At 37.7% G+C, this 24,023-nt stretch overlaps 2 protein-coding genes across 2 annotated transcripts in view; one reads left to right on the top strand and one right to left on the bottom strand.

Moving 5' to 3' along the window:
* TEK (TEK receptor tyrosine kinase) overlaps positions 1-2,581 on the top strand; it is a 44,274-nt gene extending 41,693 nt beyond the window's left edge. The window contains exons 21-23 of the mRNA XM_074812665.1: positions 946-1,042; positions 1,508-1,607; positions 1,717-2,581. Of these exons, the coding sequence (XP_074668766.1) occupies positions 946-1,042; positions 1,508-1,607; positions 1,717-1,791 (272 nt within the window). The 3' untranslated portion in view covers positions 1,792-2,581. The remainder of the gene's footprint in view (positions 1-945; positions 1,043-1,507; positions 1,608-1,716) is intronic.
* A 5,496-nt stretch (positions 2,582-8,077) lies between these two features.
* On the bottom strand, positions 8,078-22,999 carry LOC141918766 (RNA exonuclease 1 homolog). Its single transcript, XM_074813633.1, has 15 exons — positions 22,043-22,999; positions 21,406-21,498; positions 20,659-20,863; positions 19,244-19,386; positions 17,735-17,869; positions 17,008-17,104; positions 16,706-16,768; positions 16,085-16,231; positions 15,558-15,671; positions 14,547-14,620; positions 14,166-14,276; positions 13,769-13,884; positions 12,769-12,907; positions 11,398-11,518; positions 8,078-8,545 (listed from the first exon to the last, which is right to left on the bottom strand). The coding sequence occupies exons 1-15, from the start codon at positions 22,997-22,999 to the stop codon at positions 8,454-8,456; spliced, it is 2,607 nt and encodes an 868-aa protein (XP_074669734.1). The 3' UTR covers positions 8,078-8,453.
* Positions 23,000-24,023: the final 1,024 nt, after the last annotated feature.

The following is a 24,023-nucleotide window of genomic DNA, read 5'->3' as shown; positions in this document are numbered from 1 at the left end:
TCAGCCTTCCTGAGTTTTAAATCAAGACATATTTTAATGATTTGGGGGAGGGGAGGAGAATGACAAGCATCTACTCCAAGTATTCTTGAGGAAAATTTTTGAAAATTTGTTTTCAAATAAAGTTTAGAGTTCATTTCTGCACAGACCTCTATTCATCATATACGTGATACAACCACAAACCATTCAAAATGACTGTGTTACATAGCCTTTAGGATTTGCCTTGGAGCGTGCCCCGTGGTCTCCTGGCCAAGAGATGCATACTGACTGAGGTGCACATTGTGTACTGGACTAATCATGAACTCTTGCTTTCTAATTTGTTCCCAGCTTTCCTTGCTGAATGGATTTACACTAGATATGGATGGGAACTAACCCACTGCAATGTGGAAAATCAAGAGTCTAAGCAACCAAACATGTGCAAAAAGGGGCAAAACTGGCTTGTCATAGTGCCTAGGGATATGGTGTAGTTGAGAGCGGTCAGTGTTGGGTTAATGGCTGGACTAGATGATCTTCAAGGTCTTTTCCAACCTAGATGATTCTGTGACAGTAATAGCTCCATGAATCCATACCAGATCTTATTAGTACCATGCTAATGAAGGAATGACTTCATTACCATCAAGGCTATTGTAAAAACAAAGCTTCGATTGTTATCAAGGGTATTGCAAAACCAGTTCAAATGCAATCAGATGCAGGCCCTCAGGGTTGTAGAAAAGTTTTAGGGGAGCTCCACAGATGATAAAAATTTACATTTGCTTTTATTTTTCTCTTCAATACTGTGCACTAAGCAGTATGGAAATATTAACAACAAAAATGTAGCTGCAAAATATTCCCTAACACTGGACTAATTTACTTGCTACTCAGTCATTCTTTTTCAATTCTGTTATGTAATTAAGCTTTCTTTTATTAAAAACTCCTTGTATTCATGACAATGGCTAAACTCTGCTCTAGGTGGAACACCATATTGTGGAATGACATGTGCAGAACTCTATGAAAAACTGCCTCAAGGGTACAGACTGGAAAAGCCTCTCAACTGTGATGATGAAGTGTGAGTAACTGTGTCAGCAGAAAAACCAAAACAGAATAATCAACATCTGCTATAGGAAATGATGTCTGCAAGAAACGAAGAAAACAAACATTTTTTTCAGGAAAACACAAAAAATACATTTAAAAAAAAATTAAGAAAGGTGCATAAGTGGAAATAATTACTTAAGTTCTTTTGTACCCAGCATGCACTGTTATTTGTCATGAACCCTTTCCCAGGCTCTCTGCTCCTGCCAGATATCCTGTTCTTTACACAACATGGCTGGGCTTTAGCTCAAAGAGAGCTTTTTGATTATTCCAGAGAAAAAGAAAATTCTTTTCAGACAGCAACCAGCTGTGGAAAACTCCAGCTATGTATAAATCCATTTTCCTTTGAAAAATGGAATGTGCACAATCTTCCAATAAATATGAATTTGTAGCTTTAACCTATGTACCTAAACTATCAAATGTTGGTGTTTGATTTTTAAAGGTATGACCTAATGAGACAGTGCTGGAGAGAGAAACCATATGAAAGACCATCATTTGCTCAGATACTGGTGTCACTGAACAGGATGTTAGAAGAAAGGAAGGTAAGAATGAATCCCTAGAAAAGAATTAGGCTGTGAATAATTTCAGTAGAGTTTAGGATTCTTGAGGTAATGCACCTTGCATCACACTTTCTGTTTATTTCCTTCCCAGACCTATGTGAATACTACCCTATACGAGAAGTTTACCTATGCAGGCATTGATTGCTCCGCTGAAGAAGCTGCTTAAGACAGGAGAAATCCTCATTCATCAATGATGCATTGAAGAAAACCAAAACTCAGTCTGCTGGAGCCCAAAATGTGACATGCTGTGTAGAACTCTGTATAGCTCTAACTGTATATAATACAGTAATATTGTTTTACTACAGATATGTATGTGTATATCACACAGTAATACAGAAGTGTATATACTGTTCAGAGTAGGAATAGACTAAAGTCATGAAATCTGCTGCTTCACATGCAGAGTATTCATTTTTCCTAGTTGTGTAGATATAGTGTATACATACATATTGTAATGCTTTACGTATTGCCATCTTAGATGTTTTAGATACTTTCCAAGGGCTACTGATAGCAAAGTGGGTAGCAGTATTTCATATACATTTCATTGCGATTTAAACAAAAATGCTAAATTCAATGTGACAATGGGTGTTGCAAGCAGATGTCAATCCAATATGCTCACCAAGGATAATTCAGACTCCTGTTTGAATGTAAAAGTGAGCTAGTAGAAATGATCTGTTCAAAAATTCTATTGACACTTGTGAGATATAAGGCATGCTATTGCTCTTTCATTGTCCAGTTTAACAGTCAGTGTTTGCCTATATGCAAAATATGCATATATTTTGAAGTGTTTCAAGCTATTGGAGGCAGTTATACGGCAATTATAAAGCATGGGATTGAGGAACATACTACATATAAAACACATTTTTACAATTAGTCTGGATATACATGAGCCTTATTCAATTTGTATTTCATTTAATAATTTCACTGCATAATTATAAATTACTGCCTATTATATACAAGCAGAGCTTACTTGCTTTTGCTTATTTTATCCCTTATGCAGTCTGTAGTGTGGTATGGCCTCTTGAAATTACTGTACTTAAATACTTCAAAACAATGACATTTGGCCTGCCAGAAAGATCTTCTAGTCCTTTGGTTAGACAAATAGAGGTAGGATTGGCCTGAGCCTCTGGTATCAAGTCAACCATATGGGATCTTGTGGACTTACTCTATTTGAACTTCACATATCTGCTAAACTCATGCTTTTCACATATGTTCCCCTCACCCTCCCCCATGACTTGCCAGCTCATAACTGAATATCACATTACAGTGACTTTCTAGATGGGTGTATCAGGTCACCCCCCAAGACTTGGAGGAAGATGCTAGAGAGAGAGAAAGAGAAAAAGGTTTCCCCTTCTGATACTTTATGGGTGGGTATTTTGTTGGTTGGTCACAAGGCAGGTATATCACAGCAGAGTAACATTACTGGCATACACCAGGCTGACTCAAATAGAAGCACCAAGAGCCTTATTAAAAGGGAATATCAACAAACAAGGGTGCTGAGATCACTTGTGTGGCCTTGAGATAGGCAGAAATTTCATTGTAAGTACTGGTGCCATAGTCTGAACTTACCAAGAGTGCACAGATTCACCGGACCAAGAAACAACTCCAAAATGGAAAAGAGAAACAAATTCCACTATATTTTTCATACAAGACTACTTGGCTGGGCACTTCTGAAGCTTGGACATTGCATTTTGCAGTCCAACCAGGTTCCTATAGGTCAGTGAGGTGAACAGGAATGGACCTCCATGGGTGTTTTCTAGGCTGCCAGGCAAAACGAGCTAACAACTTCTGCTCAGACTGCTCTGCTTTCTGTACAGATCTTTTCACAGGTCAAAAACAGGTCTCACACATCTCTAACAAGCAGACACAACTGATTATTCTGTTACTTGATGTGAACCCCTTCTGCTCTGGCAAACTGTTACTTGGAACAATATACCGCATAGGGAAAGAATCAGAGACTCATTCATCAACTCAACTTTATACTGTCTGCATTTTAAGTGCTTGTCTCACTGTAAATTTAGCTGAAGGGCATTTAAGTGTCCTTATAAATGTTCTTCATGTCTTCATTTAACATTGTGGCATGCATTAACTTTCTAATCTGCTGTAATTAAATTTACTTTTTTTTAACTTGACATTTTATAAAATACAAAAAAACAAACCAATAACTCCAATATACAGCTTGAGATGTCTCCATTAAGTCTATACATCACAGAACTACAGCTATTAAAAACATCCACTAGTTTTGCTGGAGTCTCAAATAGATGAATGAATTCTCTACTTGCAACATGCACTGGGTAGCCCAGGTTCAATAACTAGATTTTACTGTCTGTTATACAGTGCTGGAAAGCCCAAACTGTGGCAGTAGGTGGCGTATAAAGGTTTTCAGCCTTAACCATTAGCAGGTTATATGTTCTGCTTTCCACAGCACAATACATCAGATCCCATGTCCCCTCCTTCCCAAGTGTCTTCTATCTGTTTCTTTGCTGTCAAGAGCATAATGCTACCAATGCCAACAGTTTTCCATTATTCCAAATACCCCACGTCCTAACATTCTTTATACACCTCCACCTATTTCATTTGCCAACATCTGTGTACAAGCTTAGAGTATGACCAGCTATTCCCTGTGTTGTTTTTTTAATATCACAGCATTAGCTTTCTCATATTCTCACATACAGTTATCAAGCTCATATTCAGTACAAGTTTTCGGCTGGGAAAGAAAAGAAGCATTTCAGACAAGTGGAGTTGGCCATGCTTTGAGGAGCTGTGATGCAGAATGGCAGGTAACTGCTTACAGTCAAGTGTTATTTGTAGTTTAAAAAGAAATTATCAGGCACCTGATCAGAGAAAGTGAAGCCTTTAAGAACAAAAAGGTATAAGAAAAGCCTCCACACATCCTCCAAGCCTTCTCCCTCACCATCCTCAACTTCCATTTACACAGAATCACACAGAATCATTCAGGTTGGAAAAGACCCTTGGGATCATCGAGTCCAACCATCAGCCCTACTCTACAAAGTTCTCCCCTACACCATATCCCCCAGCATCTCATCTAAACGACCCTTAAACACATCCAGGGATGGTGACTCCACCACCTCCCTGGGCAGCCTATTCCACTGTCTGACCACTCTTTCTGTGAAAAATTTTTTCCTAATGTCCAGTCTGAACCTCCCCTGTTGCAGTTTAAAGCCGTTCCCCCTTGTTCTGTCACTAATCACCTGTGAGAAGAGACCAGCACCAACCTCTCTACAATGTCCTTTCAGGTAGCTGTAGAGAGTGATGAGGTCTCCCCTCAGCCTTCTCTTCCTCAAACTAAACAGTCCCAGCTTCTTCAATCTCTCCTCATAGGATTTATTCTCCAGGCCCTTCACCAGCTTCGTTGCCCTCCTCTGCACTTGTTCCAGCACCTCGATATCCCTCTCGTATTGAGGTGCCCAAAACTGGACACAATACTCCAGGTGTGGCCTCACCAGTGCAGAGTACAGGGGGACTATCACCTCCCTACTTCTGCTGGTCACACTATTTCTAATACAAGCCAGGATGCTGTTAGCTTTCTTGGCCACCTGGGCACACTGCCTGCTCATATTCAGCTGCTTAATGAGAACCCCCAGATCTCTTTCTTCCAGACAGCTCTCCAGCCACACCTCCCCAAGCCTGTGGCGATGCATTTAGTGCAACAGCTCTGATTGTTCAACAGTCTGAAGGCACATGAAACACAAAGTGCTTAAATTGTCCAAGCAAAACTCAAGAGCTACAGAATAACACAGTATGCTTCACAGGAAACCGAAGAAATGATGTGAGAACAAACACCACTGGCTAGTATAGTACAAGGTTCACTAGACACTATCATGAGGGGAGGGGTAACAAAAACTCCAAACAAGCAATTTTACCCTCATTAGATTGTCTGAAAACTAAGGTAAAACTGCCCTTGGGGATGTCTGTATTCAGCTAATCCACTCAACAGCTGCATTTCTCCCACTCTTCAGTAACCTGAAAGGAAGCACACATCTGGTCTTAAATGAGGAGGATATTTAATTCTTACTTTTCTGTGGACAGGCTGTGCGTGACACAACTTCAATGTCAAACACAGCCCCGCTCCACTACCTAAAACATAATGGTCAGGCATTTGCTGAAACTAAAATACAAAATGTTGACTATTACATACATCTCATTAAAATGTATAAATACCTGATGGAAGTAAATAAGGCAGGTGGCAGTAGCCTCTTCTCAGCAGTATCCTGTGACAGGATGAGAAGCAGTGCATATAAATGGAAATCTAGGAAATTCCATTGACAGTGGTCAAGCCACAGAAGAGGTTGCCCAGAGAGGTTGTAGAGTCTCCAGCCTTAGAGATATTCAAAACATGACTGGACACCACAGAGGACTAGACTAGATGAGCTCCCCAGATGCCTTCCAATCCCAACTATACTGTGATTCTGTGAATTCTGCAAGATAAGGGAAGGGAAATGCAGAAAATAACCAGAGGATCAGCTAAAGAGAGTAAGCAATTAAATTACAAAGCCATAGTTCAGCTCTGGTCAAACACAAGTTTTCCCTCCTGCTGCTAATTCCCTCCCTGTGTTAGTACACAAATTCCCTGCTCCCAACACACCATTTTGCCTTTCCCCAAGTCACATACTGATCAGCCATTCCCACGTGCAAAGCAACTGGTTGGACACAGGGGAACGTTGATTAAACAACAGCTGGAACAAAGCAAGCCAAACTGTTCCAGGCTGCACGTCAAAATCCTCAAATCAGGCAAACCTAGTGTAATGTTTCCTTATAATACTTTGGAGCTCTTTCACATATTCACTTAACGGCACAATATATGACACAGGTGGTGATATTCCACAATAGGAGATGATAGTGTTAGTAAGTCCTGCTGTAAACTGTGGAGGTCCAATCAGACCACACCAGTGTCTCCCATCTCCCATCTCCCAAACATATGCTAAGCTTCCAGCTCCTGAACATGCTGGGTCAGATTTTGCTACAGCTAAGTCTCTGTCATAAATGTGTGGGAAAGAAAAAAGTATGTTTATGGCAACCAGCAACAGAGGTATGACTGAGTTAAGTCCCTGTTCCAGTAACTAACTGCACCTATATTCATACCACATTTCAGTTTTGGTGACATTTCATTTCTTCCGGGAGCAGAAGACTGCTTTGTTTTGCTATTTTTTTACAAAAAATTAGTATCTAAAATTATTTTACTTGCTGTGCACAGTATTTTATCCATTTGATTTTAATAATTCAACAGCCAACTACAAGAAGTTATGAAGAAAACAAGTCAGGTGGAGGTTCCTTAGATGGCCTATAGACCCTTAGAGTTACCAGCTTGGTCACTGCTAATAGCCTGTTGGATGGGTAACACAGGCTTCTCTGCTAAGTACAATTGGTTCTAGAGAGCAGATATTCACTTCTTTCCTTAGATTTACTCAAGGCCAAATAAAGGCAATCTTCACTAAAAAGACCTAGTTTCAAAGCTGGGAGTATACATGAGCAAGTCTATCGCCTTTGTAAAGAACATGCCACAGCCCCTGCTCTAAGCTGTAGTAGGGCCTGGATGGAGGACTGTTCTATTTATACAGAAAGTGTTATTACCTATTTTGGGTGAGGAAAAATCAGAAGCTTCCCCTTTTTTTGACATTCTGAGCAGCAGATACAGGACAATAAACATGGAATGCTATTTCTAACCACCGCTATTGCCTGTCAGTATCTCACAGAACAGGACACAGTCCCTCAGTACTTCAATGCACAAGAAGCAGCTACAGTGATTTTTAACCTTCAGTAGAGGATTAGTCATGCAGTGTACTCATTCTTCAGGGCATGTCTGTGAGAACTATGAGATCACTACTGATCTAATCTTAACAGGGTCCTCAGTCAAGACCATATTTCCTTACCACTCTTGGCTTTCTTTGGCTAATCACTGCAAAGTATACCTCCAGCTCAGATATAGTGTTGTACAAAAAATCTGGTCCGCCCTTACATTTTCATTTCTTTGTTTTCTTCATACAAAAATAAGTGGCAACAGACTTTAAAATCCTTTCCTTTGAAGGTAGCGGATGCTGAATCCTATCTTAAGTGGGAGACAGATAATTATGTCTTGGAGTATAGTCCAATTTTAGCTGAAGCAGTGAACATAGTTACTTCTTGAAATACTCTTTCTGGGAACCCTTATAAGTCAGCAAAGCTTACTGCTTTTACAGTTGAAAATCCTCCTACAGGGTCAAGTTATTTAAAAGAGACCAGCTGATTCTCCTCCAGAAGAGGTCACATTTCTACCATTATGACTTTTTGTGTCAATTAGTACACTAAATAACTAAATTTATTCTCTCTCTCTGAAAGCAGATGGGGAAGTAGAGAGAAGCAGGAAGGGGAAGGGAAAAGGAAAACAAACAATCTTAATCATGCAGCAGAAACTTAAGTTTTATTTTAGAGGCTGAACAAGGCGGAATCAAAAGTTATACCTACAATTTTAAACAAACAGTACTTTCATCTACCATGAATGATAGTTTTCAGCCACACAGAGTAGTAAGGATAACTACAAAAATAACACTCTTAACAGAGCGGAAAAAACACATGGGTGTGCTGTTTAATACAAGAATTTACTGTGCACATTTTACTTGTATGTATTTTGTGCATTTGTGCTTTCTCCTTCTAGTACCACTTAAACTTCTGAAGTAAAAGGTTACTACTAGAAAACAGTCAAGTTTTCCCATTAGATTTCCCATTGTACTCTTTTCTACATCAGAAAAATAATTGGTACTGAAGCATTACAGAGCAGTGAGACAAACTGAGGTTGATTTTTCTCCCCATCTTGTTCCTCCAAAGCCATAATAATTATAATTTTCTCCTTTTATTGTCCTCCTTAACCTTCCAAAGGATTAGTTCCATACAAGCAATTGCATCTTGCCTAGAATTATGACCATCACCTAGAGAAGAACAAAAAAAAAAAATTAGAAGTGCTAGATTATGTATTTCTTTTATAAAGAATGCTAGTTTTGTTTATTAAGCTGAACAATTGTTGAGACTATTAAGACAATACTTGGTATTCAGACAGCTTTTGGTGCAACTTCTTGCTACTAGGATTCAAGGTAATAAATAACCACATGCTTCTAGCAGTCCAGTATTGTCTGGCAGTATTCAGTTTCCCACCGTACGCTCCAGCTTCAATATCCAGTAGAGCCTGGATTAGTAACCTAGAGTATCCAACATAGCCATCTTTGGAAAACCAGCCTCTCCAAGTCACATACTTTCAAATCAGAAGTTGAAAGAGTAACAGATGACAAGCTGATTTTGCAACTAGATGATAAATTTCTACCTTGGTTAATGAAGGACAATCTATTTGTCCTGATCTACTGAAATGCTCCACAAAATCTGAACAGAATGGAGTTAAAGGTTTTAAATTATATAAGGTAACACATTTTTATTATATGTTTAGTCAAAGCTTAAGAAGTCAACAACTTGCAAGCCTTCACATGTTTTGTACAATTCCCATAACTACAAAAAGTACAGTAGAAAGGCTTTAATGCATGGAAAATAGGGGTAGTTATCCAAACAAGAAGTGTATACAATCCTCTCATTATTTGGCATTTAGTGTAGGCATCAGAATACCCTTCCTAACATGAAGTCAATACCAGGAAATGCTGGCTACCAGCATTTGGTAATTAACTACATAATGGTAGTTAACTATTGATAGTTCTGAGCAGTCCCTACTGAAAGCCAAAGCTGCACGTTGGCAGCATTAGGTGGAGAAGGACCTGCTATATTCAGTCATCAACTTGATAAACAAAAGTTTGACAGTGTCAAATTGTCACATTGACTAATTTGAATATGTGTACCTCATCAAATCCTGCATGAGCTGATCAAGGAAAATCTAAATCTTGTATGGTTTAAGTTATGTAAAACAAAGACACCATTTTTAGTATAGAAGTTTTAATAAAGGTACAGAAGATCTCAAATAAACATGTGTGGGACAGGGGCTGGTTATTCAGAAACCAAAAAAGTTGGAAAAAATATGACAGCATACAGTTCAGCATTTTCATCTGAAGGTGGCAAAATCCCCTCCCCGTTGTCTGTTTCTGAGCTAGTGGCTCAAAACCAAAAAGGTGCTTCTTTGCACTATAGCACTGCATTACTGCATATATTCCACATCTACTGATTCCACAGCTGCTTTGGGTAGGGGACAACACCACAATACAATGAGCTGATACTAGGGAGAAAAATAATTTTCTTAGATTTAACTGAGATGTTCCATTCCCCAAAGAAGCATAGGACCTAAGTGCTATAGCAACAAAAGATGACTCAATAGTAAAAGTACAAGCTTCTAGATTTCTGTTGTGAAACTTAGATGCCAGTGATTTGAGATTATTTTTCAAATGTAGCAGCCTAGACTCAGAAGCAAAGATCTTCAGACATTCACAAGCACATAGTTGCCATTCAGATATCTACTGGCTTAAAGCAGTACAGTATCTCCTTGAATGTGGAAATGCTCATACTTCCTTCTCACTGAACACATAATTTACACAGTCACGGTAGTCATCTGCAGCAGCATTAGTGTGTTACATAAATGCTTTCATCAGCATATTTTATAAGAACTATCCCTGCAGTATCTATTTAGATTTGACATATAAAGAGCTGTGGAAGTTAACACAGGAGAGCAATAGATTTTGTGTGTGGCAGAGAAGTTTATACCACTTAGTAACCTCTACTATTCAGAAGGAGAAGACAGCTGGTAATAACCTCACAGGTTCTAGTTTTCTCCTCTCTTTAAGAAATAAAATAGAGCACTTGCCAATAATCAAATAAGAACTATTTTGTCATTTGGATAAGACAATGGAGGTGATCTTGTAAGTTTCCCCTCTGTCCTTACTATCTTTTGTCAGGGAAAATTGCAATTCTCATTTGCTTTCCAAGCCATGAAGTAGTGCTCTGCCTTGCCATTCCACCCCTCAGCTACTGGTATTTTTAACTGCTCAAAGTACAACTTGTATGAGACATGTTTTCCAAGTAGTCTGAAAAGGCTAAATTATTGAAACCATAACCTTCTAGCTCTTTATGTATTCTTCAATTTTTCAGTCAAATCAAGTATATGATATACTGTAAGTAAAGCTACCTCAGCAGTTGCAGCTCTTGTGCCTTGGACACCAAAAATCCAGCACTTTAAAATGCACTCCTACTCAAACTCCAGTTTGAGTGTCAAAAAAAAAAAAAAAAAGGCAAACAGTCAATTAAATTCAGAGCAAGTTAAACCACCACAGACCTCTGCTTTCTCATAACAAAGGGTGTTTCATTCTACTAATACCTACATTTACAAAAACGCAAATCCAGACTTGAAGTTTATAACCTTTCTCTTGTACTGGTACAAAACTAACACAAACTAGCACAAAGTAGCAGCACAAACCAATATAAACATAGGGAGTGGAAGTCACATGTCAGGAATTTTTTCATTTTTTCTAGAAATGGCAGCTACCTAGCTCTGTAGGTTAAGCTTGGATTTTAGCTCAGTAGTGATCAAATCCAAACTTAAGCAGAAGAGCCTGCTAAATGCAGAGTTTTGGTTATTAGAGACAGCCATCTTAAAGGCTGGGGGCAAACCACAATAGCAACCATCTTGCCCTTCAGGTACATCATCGGTTTTCAATATACTATTTAAGTTAAGGTATCCAAGACAAAGCTTTAAATGACAGTAAGTGTATTATTATCTTTTCAGTTTTCTGAGTTATTCCTGTCTCCCATTCATGATGCAATATACTGATTGCTTAATAAGAACCTGCGCTCTTACCATCATCTTGATGAATCCTGCTGAGGTAATCAGCCATCAGACATCTAAGTTCTGTTTTGTGAGGCAAACCTAGCCGATAAGGAAACACTACCGATGTGTCCACTACTCTGTCATGAATTAGCTGGAAAAGAGCAGAGGCCACAGCAATGATTACAGATGCAGTTACAGTCTTGCACCTCCTTTATTTATTAAAGAAATCCCATCTAGCATCTAAACTATTTCCTTTCTCAACATGCCCAAACTAATCCTTGAGCCCCATATACTAAGTCATCTGTCCTGTGTTCCTCTATTCATTATGGAATGGCAAATTGTGGGACAAGGACTATGGAAAAATTGTGCTTTGCAGTGATTTACACTGCACTGACATTTATTCACTAGCTGCATACATACAGTGAATGTAATGAATTCTGGTTTTAGACAGCCAATATGACACTGCAAAGTCTCACTTTCTTTGGTCTTTAGATATCACTAGCAGAGAAGCCTATCAAGGCTAAATTCTAATTCTTTCATTAGTAATAATCACAGAATGGTTGAGTTTGTAAGGGAGCTCTGGAAGTCATCTTATCAAAACACCCTCCTCAAGCAGGACCCCCAGAGCCAGTTGCCTAGAAACATGTCCAGATGGGTTTTTGAGCATCTCCAAGGTAGAGGACTTCACAACCTCTCTGGGCAACCTGTGTCAGTGCTTGGTCAGCCTCACAGTGAATAAGTGTTTCCTGACGTTCAGAGGGAACCTCTGCTGTTTCACTCTGTGCCACTGCCTCTTGCCCTGCCACTGGGCACCACTGAAAAGAGTCTGGCTCTGTCTTGTTCACACCCTCCCTTCAGGTATTTATATACATTGATAAGACCCTTCCTGGGCACATGGTTATGTTCCTTACAGAATATTGCTGCCTCTGATATTTAATAGCATAATCCATGCATTTCTGTTACCTAAGGTATTACTTGGCAGGCAGCATAGTTGTTTACAGAGATTCTAAGAGCAATATTTTAGTATTACTTGAATTGTTACTGCCTTTTATGCATTTGTCAGCATGAGGTCAGCAAGATCAGAAAATACACAATTCTAGGTTTCTGTGAACCCAGAAATAAAGACAGCCTTATTCAGTGGTGATGTACAATTGGATAGTTAGAAGCACAAAACAGCAAAGCAGCCCAAATGTCAGAATCTTTACCATACTGTGTTTCTAAACACATCTCTTCCTTCTCTGAATGTAATATTATCTTTAATACAACTATCATTTAACAATCAAGTACATGTCATTTTTTTTCATACATGTTGATCTGCAAAATGCAACATTCTTCTCCTTTTTGGAATTAATTAGAACACAGTAAAGACAAGTAGTAACCTCTTAAAACAGGTTATTTTACCTTGAGAGCAAATAAGTCATTTTCTAAACTGTGTCCAATTAAAATGGTGTCTGCACTGAACAAGTTTAGCAGTATTGCTTGTACACTCTGAAAAGATGTTGTGATATTCTTCAGATCATCCTTCGTTACTCCAGAGAGTCTAAAGACAGATTTATATCTTCATTAACAGAGACACTAACAAATATCTAGAAGAACTAGGTTTACAGTGATCATTCCCCCAGCATCTAAAGTTAACACTAGCCAGCTCTGAAGTCACACAATGTTGAAATCAACATAAGACATTTTTTCATTCTCTTCCTTTTCACCTAGGTAGTGTAAGATAAACTAAGGTAGGTCATATTAACTTATTTTGACCACTACAAGTGACTGAGCCTGTTTAAGCATGGAGCAAAGACAGGGCTCTGAGCAAACAAGTATTGCTGTTGAAGAAGTAGGGACACATTACGTTGGTTTTCCTCCAACTTGTTTTTTTACAGTGAGGCTCAAAACCTGTGTTTCTTCCCAGACCAGTTGCAGAACTTCTAAGAACTAATAGGGATCAAAAACATGTTTTCCAGGTCTCAATGACAAAACCCAATAGAAAGACCATATACAAGACATCTGCACTGAATACAGCCAAATCTTGTTAAGCTTCACAGTTCGATAGCTGCAATGCCCGACTTTTCTGTGAGACAATATTTATAGATGAAATTTGCATTTGCTTCTATCCCTATAGGGAATTTAGCAAGTTCTAGGAGGTTTAACTTAGTTTTTTTTTTTTTAAAGAAAGGGGAGAAAAAGAGTCTTCAAATGTGGAAAAAATAAATTGAACTATGCAAAAAAGAAAAAATCCTTTTTTTGTTGACTTGACTAAGCCTGTAAGAAAAAAGCCTAATTCCTGACTGAAGGTCTTTGATTTATATTACCAGAAACAGACATTTAAGAGACATGTTTCTTCTTATACAGTTATCTGCCAATTTATTAAGTCTAATCCTCAAGCAATATAGACTAATTAGCATACCTTTTGTCGCAGTCTACAACTTTACCATCTGGTTTAACAAATGAATCATAGACAACTTGTAGCTTAGCATCAACCACTGTCACTCTAGTTAGTTCCAAGCCATGGGTTGTGTAACACTGAAGAAAAAGTTAGTTTAATAAGCATTTACACAGCAGTGATGTTTCCTTACATTATTTAAGTTTTACAGAAAGCAGAACTGGCTGCCAGCTTGGAAGATCCAAACAATTTTGCTAACTGCACATTCAACACTAAAAGTCTAGTCACATAGAGTGACTAGTTAAGAGTTCTGCAGAGCTCTTTGAGACATGAATGCCAAACTGCTACAGCTAGGAAATTGCTTCATAAACAGCAATATAGTTTTCTATTAACTGAACCAAACTTTTTAGGTTGTTCATACCGTCTCGCAGTTCAGAGCATATACACCATATTTTCCATCAAGAGGTGGTGATTTAATGACTGTCTTTGTGAAGCCTTCCAATTTCTCTCTTCTCCCATCATGAACATGAAGCTGCAAAGTTTCCATTAATATTTAAGTGCAAGTTTGCTAGATATTATCTTACCTAAATTGCCAGACAATTTGCTTCTCTAAGACTCAGGAGCATATCTATTTAATACTTCTTGTCAATATTTGCCACATAATTTTCTAAATGCTAGTAAGTAAACCTAAAAGGCTTATATCAAACCATTCACAGAAAGTTATGACCCAACTTTAAGTCAAAAGGACACAGAAAGCAAAACTGAGATACTGTGTTATATAAACTGAGAACATTTTTCCTACCTTTGCAGTCTGACATCCAGCAGACCCAACTATTGTCTCACAACAGCTATAGCGTTTTTCCACACCACCAAGAACTTCCAAGAAGAAAAGTTGAAAATTGAGCAGATTTTGCAGCAACTAGCAATAGCAAAAACAAATCAGTACCCTCACCCCTCTCAAATTTCTTTTCCATCTTTTTCTGAGACTGCACTATGGAAAGCAGCAAGTTCCATCTACAGGTGTCCTGGTTTAGCCAGGATAGGGTTAAGTTTCCCCAGCAGTGGGGGGGAAGCTCTAGCCGGGTTATTCATATATCATGCTGACATCACATCCTGGCGTGAGCGCGGGAAGAATCGGTGGATGCGTGGGTTGGCGCAGCCGGTTGTCTCACTGCTGTATCGGTACATACCTTGCTCTGTTCATTGTTATTACTGTTACTGTTTTATTGTTTGTTGTGTTGCTGTTGCACTGTTGTATTAAACCTTTCCTTATCTCAGTCTCGGGGCTTTGTATTTCACTCCCTTTGTGGGGGAGGGGCAGCGGCCGCGTGGTCTCAGACCCCGGCAGGAATTAAACCACCACAACAGGGGATGCCAAGATGACAAACTTTACATCATTCCCTTGAGACAAGGTTTTCATCAAAAAAATAAATACCAGCAAATGGGAGAGGGAAAGTTGTAGTATGGTCTAAAAAGTTCTCCCTGAGGGAAATATTTAATGTAGCTTCTGAGTATTGAAGGCATCTCTCAGAAATGATGACAAAGGTCACCTACAAGTCAGTGCAAGGCCACACAATGAACATCTTTCTGTCTTCTTCCCACATGGTTTTATTAACATCAGCTTTCCTAAAGTTATGGCATATTCAGAGAAAACAAGCTTTATTAACTAGCCACATTCCTGAAAGAACAGCAAAATGTATCTCAGCTGAACCTTGTGCAAAAAAAGTTTCAGACTCTGATCTTGCTCAGTTTTAACATGAGATATTATAACATTTAACAGCTTCCACAAAGATTGAATGCCAAGGATACCTACCTTTTTCTTCCAATACTCTACCAGAATGATAGTTGCATTCTTCTTTACGGGTATGTTCTCCTGAAGTAGTAACAGCGTATACTTTGCCACACCTACAGCACACTCTTTTGAAAGCTTAAAAAAAAAAAAAAAAAAAATCAAACAAACAGCACATATTTCCTGGCTGGCTTGCCATAAAGTTAAAAAATTTTGAAGTATAAGAAAAAGTTACATACACAGTAATTGTGAGAGCAGAGTGTCAATACATAAGCAGCCTCCCAAGGTTAGCCATGCATAAAAAGCCCAAGTTCCTCTACAGCACAATAAGAAATTCAAGTTTACCTGAGACTTCCTCTACTACACTGAAACAGATATTAGAAGATATCTATAAACCTTCATGGTTTAGTTACAAAAGCTTGTGAATTCGCTTGTAGTCCAGGCACTAAATATGGAACACTGTCACAATGTACAATTTATACCCATGTATTTCATTGTCCTGTGAACCACTGACTGAAATTCAACCTTGTTGCAGTCTAGTAGGAACTTACCATCATATCCAGCACTTTTTACAACCCCAGTAAATATAGCGCTACCATTTTTTTCAGGATTTGGCCGAGGGAAGTTATTTTCTTTCAATTGTTCCTCAGTCAGAAGATAATCTTCCAGAAGTCTGTATAGAGCACCATCTGCAAATGCTAAAAAAACCCAACTAAAAACCAAAAAGTAAACAAACCCAAAGCTTAAGCAATATTAGAACAAATGTAAGTGGTACTTATATCCTAGTACTTCCAAAACAAAACAAAACTGAAATTACAAGATGTGCACTATAGTTTTCATACAAAAACTATATACGCTTGTACCTCAGAGCAATTAGAAGTGATTAGAGGTGAAGCATTATTCAAAACACTTAACAATTGGTATGTTCATTCACTAGTTATCCCAGAAAGGCTTAAGCATGAAATACTAAAGAACATGCTCTTTCAAAAAAAAATTTCAACATTTTTCCCCCTAAGAATAAGCCTTCAAATATAAACAGGGAATTGTGTTGGAAACATTTGCAGTGGTTAATAGATAAAGCATGAACAAAAACAGAGCAACATTTTCATGATGAAATAAGACTATTTATAGGCTAAAGGGGAGAACTGACATCTCTCTCGCCCTTTCTTTACCTTTCTCTTCCTCTGACTTTGTGGATCCAGCATGACTGGAAGATCTGCTGTTACTAAGTCCTCCTGAATGCAGGAAAACATATTTTTAGCATTTCTTCTCAATTTTAGATTTCCTGTTAATATCCTAAGCAAATATTTATAAATCAAAATGCAGATTTCAGTGATATATTTCTACAAAAGGATTTAAATATGCAGAAATACAGTAAAGTTAAACTAAATAATCCTTTCAAGATATTTCTCTGCTGTTCTAATCCATCCATGTTACAATCCATTTTAAAAAAATTTAATGAAAGCAAACATACCATGATCTCTCAGCTTTTTGAGAGTCTTCACAGCAAAATTCAGGTACATTTTTTTACTGCCACAACGATCATAAACAGATTGTTCTTCTGTCACGGCCTGTATTCAAAATAAAAAAAGAGACTGAATGTTAGTGGAGTACTATATGTTCTACAAAAAGTACTGCCATTCAGAATCTAAGATTCTGAACCTAGAGGTAGATACACATGCAAGCAGTGTACTAAATCTGAAGTGTAACACGAGACAATATCAGATTTGAGACACCTAGAAAGACAAATTCTGTACTCATGAAGCAGAGATCTGTGGGGGAGGATTGGTGCTACAATTCAGAACTTAAATCTAATCCTTGTGGGAATCTGAGAACACTCTTAGGGTAACCATTCCTGTGGCTACAGACAGCTTTTTCTGACCCTGCTTCATAGGGGGCATTACTACTTTTTTAGGTCAAGAATGTTTCCTTAATTTTCTTTCTGTAAAGTCGTAAGAAACAGAAGTGAAAGTAAAGTCCAGCACCTTTTAACTATGAAGAAGCAAACTTGAAATAAAGAGTATGTTCATTAATCTTCTGGGGGAAGAAAAATGCTTCTTTCCTAATTTTATTTCACTGTTTATGCTATCTGTGTAGTCAACAAGAGAAACTCATTTCAGGCCACCAACACATTGTGCAAGATGAGACCTACTGACTAAATTCAGAACAGGAATTGTAAAGATCTATAAAATATTACAAACCTTGTTAATAGCATCATTCACTGTGCTACAGGTTTTGAAGCATTCTGTTAAAAAAACGTTGATATATCGCTGTCTTGTCTCAGGTGATACTTTGGATCCTGATTCTGGAACGGAATGCCTTTTCCGAGTAGAAACCTTAAAAAAAGCCAACAAAACCACCCCATACTAGCGTGGTCAATATGTAACAAATAGCTCAAAGAACTAAAACCAGTTCAGACAATCTTTTGCTGATCCTCAGAGAAAAATAAATAAAAAAATCAAACATTGCTGAATAGCTATCCAGAAAACTGGAGTTGCACATGACATGGAGACAGAAACAATGTCAGAAATAGTAGCTGCAGAGGTTTTCCCTGCTTGAAATAAACAAAGTAGTCTCCTGCTTAAAGTTATGTGAGGTATTAAAACTATTTTTAACTTTTTTTCTTAGCAAACTTTCAGTCCTTCAGCAAGCAGTAGCATTTCAGTTATGATTTAAGTCATGCACTCCATCTTTTAATTCAGGTAGTAGTTCACTCAGAACATAAACTGAACACCCAATGAACTAAGCTTAAAAAGAGTTTATTTTTAGGAGCTTCTAGCCTTTGTTAGGCAATGCAATATAGAATTTTTGCTTATCACAATATGATTATTTTAAAATAAAGCACAGAATTTAAAATCATCACATTCAAAAATCTCACAGTAAATTAGGTTAACCATAATACCATCACACCCAAAAAGGTCCAAACAGTTACAAAGATGCATATTGTGTATCAAGGAGTAACATGTCTATAGCACATTTATTTGCTAAGGAAGATCCTTTAAGAGCAGCATTTATGTGTGTTCCACTACCAAGGATAAGATAATTTCTGCATAACGGGAACCCAGGCAATATGTATCATTGTCACGGCCTAGTCGCACCATTACTGGGGCATGCAGTGTTCTAGTTAGGAAACAAGAAGGTATGTACTGGAGATATGAAGCACAGAGTAATCTGTACTTAATATCCCAGAAAAATATTAATAACCAAACAGATTGAAGCCATGACATTTGACATTTTTAATAAGAAAGCAAAATTCTGATCTTGTTATTTATCTGACCCCAGGAATCTTCAGTGTCTCTGTTTTAAAAAAAGGGTACTCTCTTGAAGCCAAATAAACCCTTTTGTCAGGTACCATCTGCCACTATACATAGAAGGAAGTTTTAAGGGAAAATAACCAACATACAAGTATGACTTTACTGAAAACAAACTAGTACTTAATTGTTCCATCATAACCACTTTGATTAACAATTTATATATTTAATTGCTTACATTTGTGTAATGCTGGCTAGTACAACCAAGGAAAGTGAAGATACAGTTTGCATAGCAACTTGATTAAAGCACACAAGAAACAAAGTAACTTTTTAAAAAATTGTACTAGTATATCACATTACAGGGTCTACATTATAAAATTCTGTTTGAAATTAATAGCATTTTTTCCACTTCTGTTCCCATTCTTATATTCAAGTTCTGCAGCAGTAACTCTACAGTACCTTGTGTGGCACAAGATGCCTCTTCATCAGTGACCTAAAAGAAAGTCCACGGGGTAGTCTTCTTACAACATTTCCTGCCAGTGGTACAGGCCGTTGACCACTGCTGGTTTCAACAGGCTGAACTTCACATAAATTTAAAGAGGCTGAAACACATAGAAGATACAGTCTGAATCTAAACTCTAATGGTAATCGCTAGTACTTAATCTGGAACACAGATATTCCACAGATCATTTGTTAAAGCAGAGTAAGAGTAAACTAATACACAGAAGCAAACCTGGAATGTCAGGAGGCACATTAAGACTTCATTTCTGCCAACACATTTTATGCAAAGTATAAAGTTCTCCAGTATTTTTGAGATCAAAGATTGTTTTGAAGACATTAGAAGAAAGCAGCCACACAAGTCAAGTTAAAAGCTATTTTCAAGTTGTAATGACTATGATTTTTAAACACCGACTTGCTTGTCTTCCCTGTCCCTTTCCCATCCCCCACAAAAAAGCATGATAGCAAGAAAAAGAGACAGGAAAACCATTCTAACCTCATCTTCCAATGCATTCACTAAGCACCTTGCAGTACTGCTTTGCCTTTTTCAAGTCAGGAAAGCTACAGATCTCAGAAATAAAAGTTTGTCATGAGATTCTGGAGCCATCCTTGCAGTCATCCTGCTTAACTTTAGTTGCATCAGTACCTAGTATAGAGCAAGACACATTTGTACAGCATGAGATACACTAATCCATTTTACTGTTATTCAGACAGAATGCATGCACTGGCAGAATGACTCAATTTTCTGTGAAGATGTTTTATAGCATCTGCAATAAAAACACATGAATGAAACTAGCAAGCAGTATTTTATTAATTTAATTGCTAGGTAGGTTACTTTGTAAGCCTTTAAAGTGACAGTATAACAACTGGATAGGAAACACTGTTTAACTAGTATCAAATGCTGAAAATTATTCCTACTCGAGGCTTTTTCACATATGAAAGAGAATTTAAAGGGAGAAGAACATCTGATTTTCAGATGACAGGATTTAACAAATTGTGTCAGAAGGTCTGAATGCTTCAGACTAGAAACCTAACAGTTGATATCAGTACTAAAATGAAAATCAGCAGGTTCCTTTTCTATTCTTTCAACTCATGTATCAAAAAACTTTCAACAAAACAACTGTTTTTCAGGATTTTGGTAAAATGTGTACATATTCAAAGAACTTGCACAAAGTACTTGTCCCCTTTCCACTACAGCTACCAAGACCTCAAATATAACCTTGTGTTGGATAGAGCATCTATCTGCACAAGCCAGGTGCTCACCATCACTCAACTCAGTTAACACTGACCACAATAAAATGAACACATTTGAGCAATGCTGAAACCGAAGTCAAACAAAGTTCATTTTGTCAAACCTACAGATCAAGCTGTCATACCCCTCTGTCCAGTGCTTTGAAATGGAGTAGCTGACAATCCAGACATAGTTTTCTTCTCTCCAGAAGTTGTAGTAATAGAAGTTTGTCTCCTTTTAACTGCAGCTGCAGACACCACTGCTTTCCGGTGTGCCTGATGAATTTCTGCATAATGGCCCTGCTTCCCAGGAGATGCTTTGAAAGGCACCATTTCTTTTTTGTTACATACCTGATAAGGACATACACAAAACCAGAGTTAACATTCAAGCAGTTCCAAATCACAGCAAGACTGCGTTAAAGTCACACTCCTTAACACTGCATTTTGCTATCAGATTCAGAGCTCAGCATGCTGTCCCTGGAAGGAAAACACCAAGCCGAAAGACCTCAGGGGTCGTGGAGGGGACTTAAAGAATTATGCCTGCTATTAACATTGCCACCTAAAGCACTGTAAAAGCAGAGAAAGAAACAGCCACTTTGGGTTTCCAAGTGCTGTATCTGTAATCTCATGGTATAAGCCTCCACTCCAAACTGACATTTCAATACTCATCAGCCTCAGGTGCCCTGGGCAGCAGCTTACTTTGTCTGTGACAGGAAGCAACCTTAAGTACTACAACTTTTAACAGAAGTGTTGGTGAGATATTTGTTCTAATTAATTTCAAAATATTTTTACAATTACACTACAAGACTCAGCCAAACTGAAGTTCAACACAAGTCTATAAAAACTAAGTAAAGCTATGTTGACCTTCAGTTTATTACAAGATTATAACTCACATTACATTTTGACATCTGTGCAATTCTTCTCTTTTGTCCAGGAACACTTACTTTGGTTTCTAATAAATTGAGATCTACCTCTGCTCTATTGGCCTATTAAAAACAAGAACAGACTATTTAGCCCAACTGTTATGAAGCTCTAGACTTCAGTAATATCCTTATGACCCATTCACTCCAATGTTTCAAGCTACTCAGTCAAAAAACCTCACCAGGAAAATTACAGTTCCATCAGTATTAGACAGTTATTTTACATTCAAACCAGTTAAGCCATAGTGCTTTAAAGCTGAGGCAGTGGTACTCAAAGTTCCCACATTTGTTTATAAGAACAGGAGACTATTGAACACACAACTGCCTCTAAAACTTTGCTTATTACAGTAAAAGTAAAAATGGCTACCCCAAGGCAGGGAGCTACTTAGAGCAATTTTCTACTTCAGGAAACATACAGATCACCCCCTGTCAAACTAGACTAGAGAGTCATAAGTGTTTCTTAGGACTTTACTGGCACTGAAGGCTCAAATATTTAACCTTTACTAACACACATTTTGGAAAGAGTATTTGAACTTGGCTATATAATATAGCACATCCCCATCTCATATGATCAGAATAAAACCCCAACCACTGAAAGGGAAAAAAATACCTGCTTCTGAAGGCCCTTTTTTTGCAATTCTCTTTCAAACTCATCAAAAATTCTCTGACACTCCTCTAAAGGATCATCTGATTCAGAGAGGTCTGTGTCCTTCCCACTGGGTTCTGCTTTCTTAGCAGACAAACTTTGCAGAGTTATTTCACTTTTTTTCTTGTTTAAGTAATTAGTTGGATATGAGTGTCTATCTTCTGGGCTATCATTACCCCCATTTTCTTCTATGCTTTGGCTTTTCTTTGTATTTATTATAGTTGCTTTACAAGGTCTTTTAATTGTAGGTTTATTTTTTGATGAGCGACCAGTATGCAAGACAGACTTTGTTACTCTTCTGCTGTTCACGCAGTCTTCATTACTAGTATGCTCCTGAACAAATGTTTTGACCAATGTATTGTTTTCTACATTCTCTTGTTTCTGCATGTCTGCCTCAACAGAAGCAGCTGAAGATTGATGTTTATCCTTACTATAAGCAAGGGCATCTTTTTCCTCCAAAACCTTCCATATATCTGTGTTTACATTAGGCAAATAAATCTCATTTGCTTTTGAAGAAACATAGCCTGGTTTTTCAGACTCGTTTAAATGTTTTCTGTTCTTCTGAGAAGTGATAATTTTCTCTGATTTTTCTCCTGTATACCCAAGAATGTCTGCTATAGCACTATCATGTAATTTTTCTGCACATATTACAGCAGCCAGTTCTGTGGCACTGTTCCCACTTGTACAACTTCTGCTCATTCTTGGCTTTTTATTAACAGGTTGTTGTGGTGCATCAATGACAAGATCACAGTCCTCATCAGATTCTTCAACTTTTATTTCAATTTTCACTAAAGAGCCTCTTGACCTCTTTGTGAGTACATGACTACTCCTAAATTGAGACATCTTTGAATTTCCATCCTGATTTTCACAAGGAAATTCTTCCATTGGCTTACACTGCTGCTTAGCATTTTCATTCTGCATTTCATTTGTTAGAGAAGAGATGGAGAGACCTGCAAAATAATTTTGTAGATTATATTTCAGAACAGTTGCTGGACAACTATAATCAACAATGCATTTTTCAAATTAAAAACAGACATTATTTGTATACCAGGAAACTGAAAACACATGACACGTATGTGCTAAAAAACACGCACTTCAGTAGTTTCCTTAGGAGAAAGTATCTTACTTTAAGATAATCTTCGAGGGTTAAAGTGTTTATAAGCATTTAATTGGGAAGATTGTACTGTGAGAGTCCCTTCTGTTCCTCGATTTCATTCTTGACTGAATCTATTGCTATTTTAATCCTTTTGGGTTTTTGTGTATCATCTGCCTCTCTTTGAGGAAAGATAGCTATGACCGTAATTTAAGTCATCCTAAACTGCCATACAGATTTCAGTTGAAGAAATAATCTATTTTATTAATTATGTACAAGACTACAAGTCTATTGTCCCAAATAGCCAGTAACATTTCAAGACAGGTGTATTTATAATTGTGCACAAGTTTTAAGCAGCCTTGAAAGTCAGATTTTCCAACTGCAGATTTAAGCAACTGTTACCTTTTTAGCTTTTATAGGCTGTAGACTGCTTACCAAAACTCAGCCTGACACTTTCTCAAGGCACTATCTCCATCCTCACATGGATATTCTGGCAAATCAAAATATAATGGTTATTTCCCTCCCAAAATTTCATTAATTGTATACAAACCCTGTCATCCAAGAGATCTGTTAGCATCAATAGCATATCTTAACAATGTTATATACATTGTCATTTAAAAACACATGTCAACATTTTGATTTCAACAGTGAATTTCATCAGTAATTACAAAACATTTCAGGGAAGTACTGGAAAGTCATATTTTGTTAGTGAATGGGATCCTTTCCTGGTTACTCAAAATTAAGTAATTTTGGCATTAACACAATAACAATACCACAAAACAGGGCAGTACCACAAAGCCTGTCATTGTGGGTTAACCCTGCCTGGCAGCTGAGCCCCAGGCAGCTGCTCTC

The sequence above is a fragment of the Strix aluco genome, chromosome Z (genome assembly GCF_031877795.1).
Source record: "Strix aluco isolate bStrAlu1 chromosome Z, bStrAlu1.hap1, whole genome shotgun sequence".
NCBI classification, from domain to species: Eukaryota; Metazoa; Chordata; class Aves; order Strigiformes; family Strigidae; genus Strix; species Strix aluco.
This window is presented reverse-complemented; position numbering and strand designations above follow the sequence as displayed.

What these genes read in the sequence shown, in the direction of transcription:
- LOC141918766 (XM_074813633.1), bottom strand. Translation starts at nt 22,999, where the DNA reads ATGCAGAATGAAAATGCTAAGCAGCAGTGTAAGCCAATGGAAGAATTT. An exon ending in GGCATCTTGTGCCACACAAG is followed by an intron (nt 17,870 to 19,243) that starts GTACTGTAGAGT and finishes GCTTTTTTTAAG; the next exon opens with GTTTCTACTCGGAAAAGGCA. An exon ending in CTGGATGTCAGACTGCAAAG is followed by an intron (nt 14,277 to 14,546) that starts GTAGGAAAAATG and finishes GAAACTTTGCAG; the next exon opens with CTTCATGTTCATGATGGGAG.